General features: G+C 33.6%; 2 protein-coding genes across 2 annotated transcripts; one reads left to right on the forward strand and one right to left on the reverse strand.

The window, feature by feature from the left end:
• Positions 1-610: 610 nt before the first annotated feature.
• Positions 611-1,165, forward strand: LOC122602099 (putative ripening-related protein 1). Its single transcript, XM_043774828.1, has one exon. It carries the CDS (start codon positions 611-613, stop codon positions 1,163-1,165), a length of 555 nt encoding a protein of 184 aa, XP_043630763.1.
• Positions 1,166-3,699: 2,534 nt separating this feature from the next.
• LOC122601919 lies at positions 3,700-4,984 on the reverse strand. Its single transcript, XM_043774651.1, has 3 exons — positions 4,492-4,984; positions 3,940-4,194; positions 3,700-3,770 (listed from the first exon to the last, which is right to left on the reverse strand). Exons 1-3 carry the CDS (start codon positions 4,982-4,984, stop codon positions 3,700-3,702), a joined length of 819 nt encoding a protein of 272 aa, XP_043630586.1.
• Between the last annotated feature and the right edge of the window lie 2,525 nt (positions 4,985-7,509).

The following is a 7,509-nucleotide window of genomic DNA, read 5'->3' on the forward strand; positions in this document are numbered from 1 at the left end:
TTTAGATATGTTAATAACACGTTATACCAAAACCCATAAAATATATTATACATAGTGATAGTGGATTCAGAGACACATAGATAAGATCCAGAATCGAACCTAACTTTTGATCTCTTGAATTGAAATATCTTGTCTGATCACTGATACTGACCTTTAATTTGTTCCTTCATCTGATGATATATACAAATTAACTTTAATATACGAGTAATTAATTAATTGAAGATGATAACCAATAAGGTATTAACACACTACACATTACGGCCAACATATATAAATATTCGTGAATCAACCCATGTGTGTTTTAGTAAACAAATACATACTAATTAATACGGTCTAATATGGATTTTACTAGAAATTAACAAACAATCACAAAAATCCAAATGTAATTAGACCAGAGCATTGTAATTTCAACCAACCTTTCCATTAAAGTTTAACCTGCATGCATGCATTCAACCACAAGACAAAAATAGCCCAATGCTCTAGTACAGTATATATTTAGCCTTTCTTTGATGCAAAGTCTTCACACCGGCCCATTTATTAATTAATATATTTAGCCTTTCATAATTAATTAAGGTACGCGCGTACGTAAAAAGAAAATAAAAAATTAAATATGAAGCAGTTATCTGGTTTCCAGCTGGTTCTGTTTTCCGTGTTTGTTGCGAGCTTGGTCGTATCTGGAGCCCAATCTTGCAGCCCGAGTGGGAAGCTGAAAGGAAAAAAACCGCCTCCGGGAAAATGTATCAACGATCCCGATTGTTGCAGAGACGGCAAGTTTTACACCACATACACATGTTCCCCTCCGGTCACAAAGCAGACAAAGGCGACTATGACGATCAACGACTTTGAGAAGGGCGGGGACGGTGGGGCCCCATCCGAGTGTGATAACAAGTACCACTCAAACGAGACGCCGGTTGTGGCGCTGTCCACAGGGTGGTACAATAAAGGGAGCAGGTGTCTCAAGTATGTGAACGTACACTACAAGGGTAAGAGCGTAAAGGCAAAGGTGGTGGACGAATGTGACTCCACCAAGGGGTGTGACTCGGATCATGGGTTCCAACCGCCGTGTCCTAATAACGTAGTGGACGGATCTAAAGCTGTTTGGGAGGCCCTTGGGGTGCCTAAGAGTGACTGGGGTGAAGCCCAAGTTACATGGTCAGATGCTTGAATAATTATCCGGCCAATAACACAATTAATATAATTAATTGAAGAAGTTGTTATACGTACGTACTGTCTGAATAAAGTAATTAAGTAACTAAAGAATAATTAAGCAGCACGTACAATTCTCTCCGCTAGCTAATCAGTGTAATTTCCTCCATGGACCGAGGGAATTTCCTTTGCAAGTTTTTATATAATGAATAACCGACAAAACTTGTTCTCGATCTTCTCCTTTAATTTTCAGGGCTAACACGCTCCTTAATCTATCTTCCCTTTATATATATATATATATACAGTAGTATAATAATTTTCAATTAGATAGAACATCAAAAGACATACACCCGGATGAGCTGGATTTGGTTGTTTCTGAACTTGAAAATAACTCAAAGCTGAAGATGCAAACAATCGATCACTGACGTACAGTTGAGGTTCTATATATATATTGGGTTATCTTTAATCTCAAGAAACCAAAAAATTTTGTAACTATGAAAGGGAATGGGTCAAATGCATGCGTCTTATTATGGGTAGCTAGAAGTTGCATCAGACCCGTTTCAACCTGTTACCTAATTTGTTCGATCATCTTGTCAATTCTAATCTAAAAGTCTAGAATTTTACTTAATGTTATCTTTCACGACCCAAAACCGTTGACCTTTTGACTAAAATGGTTGACTTTTTGGGAGAAAATTTTTTTTGTTGAATTTTGGACCAAAACTGTTGATGGTACTCCACAATTAGAATTGTAATTTACAAAAGGTAGGTATGAAACCTCTAACTTTAGACAAAGAACAGCGACAATCTTTGTAATTAACTTTATAAATTTCAAAAGATTTCTACGAGAGTTTGTTCAATATTTCGAGCAGGTCCCCTCTGTTTCTGTTTTGGGCTCCAGTACGTACGCTAGCCTGCTACTTTGTGTCCCAATTGAACTGAGTTTAACGTCTCCATTTCTTTTTTTCAACTTTAACAGTAGGAATTTAAAATTGATAAAAAAGATCGAGTATATATTCTATTAAATATTTTTGCTTTTTTGATCGACCCTAATTAAGGTTTTCTCTCGTTTGTTAGCATTTGTGACAAGGTAGAAATATTATTTACGGGTGTTACTTGAAGGTGAAAAAACCTCTAGCTAGCCTTTTGGTACATAGGGATCGAACCGGTTGACCACTCTCCCAAACCACTTGATCCACTTCGGGTTTTAATTTATTAGTATTTTTCTTTTACTATTTAAAATAAACAATATAATATCATACGAGTATATATTTGGACGATACAAACAAAACATTCACAAAACTCCAATCACGTTGTTAGGTTGACATTGTAACTTACCTTAAGAAATATAACCATTCTAGCAAAAGACAAGGATCATATATAGTGACTATATATTGAATACCCTTCAACTTCAATATTGTATACCAAATTAATACCATTGACAACTTACAAAAGTTTGAAAGATAAAATGAAGCAGCATGCTCTAATCTTCTCCGTTCTGCTTTCCTTGCTTTATTTTACCTTGTTCATATCATCCATCTATATATGCTGATCCCTCTGGCCACCTAAAAGCAACGATGACAATTAACAGCTTTGAGAAGGGTGGCAGCGGTGGAGCTGAGGACACTCCGAGTGTGTCCACTAGATGGTACAATCATGGAAGAATAAGGTGCTCAAAGTTTATCAATATATATTACAAGGATAGACACGTAAAAGCGCTAAGGTTGTTGACGAGTGTGACTCGGCCAGAGGATGCCCAAATAACATTGTGGATGCACCTAAAGCCGTTTGGAAGGCCCTCCGGGTGCTTAAAACCAATGGGGTGAAACCAAAGTTACTTGGTCGGACGCATGATGATCGATCATAATATATATCGCGCTAATTAAACAAATTAATTAAATGATATATATACTTGATAAAGAATTTTCAAGTGTCTTTATGTAATTAGCCATGGTAGTTAATTAGCTGAGTTTAGTAAATATATGATAATAATGATAATAAAATAATACTAACTAGATTTTAGACCCGTGTCCAACACTGGACACGAGGTTTACGATATTATCAATATTAGATCTTCACACATTTAATTCATAACAGATTATAATTTTGAAGATATACGGTTATAAGTGTTATACTTTGTAAGTTGTAGTACAATAATCACATGCTCGTCATTGTCATTATTAGCTAAGACATATTGAAGGAATTGTTTGTCATAGTCATTCCCCAAGACACATGATACAATATATTATCTATTATAGAATTTTTTAAATCTACTTGTAGTTATAATGTGATATTATTATGAAAGATAATTAAGAAATAGAATATAAACATACTTTTGATCATGTACTTGACATTCAAGTATGTATTTGATAGTGATGCGGACCCATAAATAGATAACAATTATGATTGTTTTCATATTTTTTTGATAACAATTAGAACTATTGATTTGAGTAACAATTGTCACTTTAGAAAATTAAATATAATATAGATACTTTTTGTAACCTTTTTTAAATTTTTGAAAAAACCTCCTTAAGTTGATGGCTAAAAAGTGTATGGTCAATGAGATCCATCCGAAGATCTTTGTGAACGTTTGGGTTCTGTATCTCTGCCAGTCGACCATTCGATGGCTGTGGCGCAACCGGGGGATCTAGAATATAATCAAAATTTATTGCGTGGTCCTCGTCTTTTAAAATCATGTTGTGAAGAATACAACACACATACATGATCTTACGGATGGGGGTTTCTTCCATTTGTCGTGCCGGTTCTCTAAGTATTTTTCATTTTTTTTTATAATACCAAAAGCTCGCTCCATATCCTTCCTTGCGGCCTGCTGTGCCTTAGCAAATCGAATCCTTTTCTCACCGGTTGGATGAGAAATCGTTTTCACAAACATCGCATATCTTGGATAGATCTCATCCACGAGAAAATACGGGTACTTATATTCGGTTCCATTTACAGTGAAAGAAACCAGTGGGGCTGTGCCGTCTTCAAAGGCATTGAACAAAGGAGATTGGTTCAACACATTAAGGTCGTTGTTTGAACCGGCAATACCTAAGTATGCGTGCCAAATCCAACAATCCTGTGACGCCACTGCTTCAAGCGATATCGTCGGCCCATTATGATCACCTCGCGTGTACTGGCCATGCCAAGCCGTTGGACAATTATCCCAAGCCCAGTATGTACAATCAAGACTCCCCACGTAATATATATATATATATTATTAAACCGAAATTATTAAACTACGTAATATATATATATATATATACACATTATTAAATCGAAATTATTAAACTACGTAATACATATACATATATATATACACATAACCGTATATAAGTAAATATATACCTAACATGCCGGGGAAACCATGATAAAACGCATGATGATCCAAAATGCGTTGCGTATCATTACGCGTTGGCCTACGCAAATATTCATGTCGGTATAATCTAATGACTCTATCACAAAAAGCATTAAGGGTGACACACGACGATCTTTCTGACATATTTAAGTAATCATCTAAACTGTCGGGATTACTACCGTATGCTAACGGGCGAACGGCAGATGTGCACCTCTGTAAAGCCGAGAACCCCATTTTCCCACGACCGTCGACCCTCCGTTGAAAATATTCAAAATTGATTTCCAAATCTGAAGCTATCTTCACAAACAATCGTCTACTCATCCGAAACCGTGTTCTAAAAAAATTCTCATCAAATTTCGGTTCCTCGGCAAAGTAATCTCGAACAAGACGGTCGTGCGTCTCGACACAATTGTCTCTGTTTGTATACTTTCTTGAAGAGGAGGCAGTATCACGGACATCTTGTTCAATCGCATAATGTGCCATTGCGAAAAGATTAATATATCGTTCCGTCTCGTGGGATGAACTCGAGTCCGATTGGAAATTTGGGGGTGTTGGGCCGTGATTGTCAAAAAATATAAGATTATTGAAGAAAAGGTTCATGATTGTTGTTTGATAAAATATATTTGTATATATGATATATGTGTGTGTGATTTGTGTGTTTTATGTTTGAAAGAAAAAAAAAAGAAACAGAACGAGAGCAGAGGATAAAAAGAGAAAGAAGAAAAGAGAAAGAAGAAAGAAAAGAGAAGGAAATCCGTTGGGGGTGGGACCCGCTAGCTTTTTATTTATTTATTTATTTTTTAATGTTGGTAACGGTCGAAAACAATAGGCACAAGAACCGGCACGGTGCTCCCCAGTTCTCTCCCCACCCCACCGGTACCGGGGGGTCGGCGCGGTGTGCCAACCGATACCGGTCCGGTACCTGCTCCTCCCCCACTGTGCTCCATCTAGCCTAAGGATACAAGTTTTTTATCATACTGTACAAGTCACTGTTGCTTATATATGTATGGTAAATTAATCACTTGGAATGATACAATTATCACCTCCTTTAATGAATCACTCTTGAAAAGGGAGCCGTATTTGTACTACAACTTTTTATTGATTTACCAAACTATACAACTGTTATAACATACATTATGAGTATATGATGCATTATAATGATAAATTACTTATAAAATCTTTACGATATTATATTCTTCCATCTTATTAAAAAGTTATAAAATGTCCTCGTGTTTTAGAATCTTATACAATTTAACAATTATTTCTTTAATTTCTTCGAAATAAAAAAAGATGCATCGTAACTTTCAAGTCACTACATGTCACCATCTAAAATAAAATCCGACTCGCCAAAAATGGACCTATCAAATCACAACAAAGATCGAATATAATAAAACAAGAAAATCGAGGTATAAAATAACGAGTATAAAACATATTTGGACAAGAACAAGCACACCACTAATAATATTTTGGCACGATCCAATTTAACCTTATACGTACATCTAGACAAAAACAAGAACAAGAAGAACATATATAATATTGTGTGACAAAGATTTGATTTCATCTATACCCTAAAATTAATTATTTTACGAGCAATAAATTTATAGGAATCTAACTACAAAAGAAGTTACATAGTTTGGTTAGTTTAAACTAGATTTTAGACCCGTGTCCAACACTGGACACGGGACTTACGATATTAACAATATTAGATCTCCATATATTTAAGTCATAAAAGCTTACAGTTTTAAAAAAAAACACGGTTTTAAGTGTTATATTTTGCAAGTTGTAGTACAATAATCATAGGTTCCTCACTGTCATTATTAGCCTAGACAAATTGGTGGAATTGTTTGCCGTAGTCATTCCACAAGGCACATGCTATATATAATAATTTCTCCATTATAGAGTATATTGAAACAAATGTACTCATAATGTGATATTATTAGGAAAAATATTTAAGAATTAAAATATAAACATATTTGTTATCCTGTACTTGACATTCAAGTATATGTATTTAATCATGATGCGCGTTCAGAACACGCATATGTTTATTTTCAATCGCTTGTTCTATGATAATATGATAACAATTAGGATTGTTTTTATATTCCTTGATAACAATTAGGACTCTTGATTTGAGTGACAACTGTAACTTTAAACATTAAAATGCAAAACTAATATACGAAAAAGGAGAAAATTATGTAGCTTTTTGATTGAGAGATAGAATGAATTTTGAATGGAGTTTATGTTGATTTGGATTTAGGATTTAAGTAACCCTCTGTTATAAATCGTGTTTGGTTTTATGATCTCCGATATCCTGTGATTCCTATTGTGTTTAAGACAACACCTATTGTGTTTAAGACAATGATGTTGTATATCGTTATCTGTTATTATGTTTGGGATATGTATCTAAAACTAACATTGTATTTATATCTAATATTAAACTAAATATTAATAACTATAATTATAAAAATCTTATCTAATATTCGTTATTAAGTCATTAGGTTTTGAAATAATTTTTTGTAGAAAATATTTGATATGTTAAAAAAATTTTATTTAATTAAATGATTATACATTTTAAAAAATTCTCTCAAGTTGACAGATAAAAATAAATATAAATTAAGTATTCAGGGCTAAAAAGTGTAAATTATTGATGAAAAACAAAAAAGTGTAAATAATGAGACTTTTTCTACAAATTAATATAAATATTAATATAATGATATATTTGGATAATGAGTATTAAGATTTTTAATTTGTAGTTTATCTAAATGATGATATCATCAAAAGTTAATTTGATAAAATTAAACGATGTGATTGGTTAATAAGTTATTAATTCAACTGTCTTATATAGTATGTATAAAGATAAAAGATAAAGATAAAGATTTATTATACGTGGCATGTGGGTATAAAACAATAATTAGAATTAAATTATGCAAGTAGTCCTGTCTTTTAGGTTAGTTAATAAAGCTCTCACAAATAACTATACATCACGCTAAGACTATAATTTAATCTTGTTT

Source organism: Erigeron canadensis, chromosome 5 (genome assembly GCF_010389155.1).
Source record: "Erigeron canadensis isolate Cc75 chromosome 5, C_canadensis_v1, whole genome shotgun sequence".
NCBI classification, from domain to species: Eukaryota; Viridiplantae; Streptophyta; class Magnoliopsida; order Asterales; family Asteraceae; genus Erigeron; species Erigeron canadensis.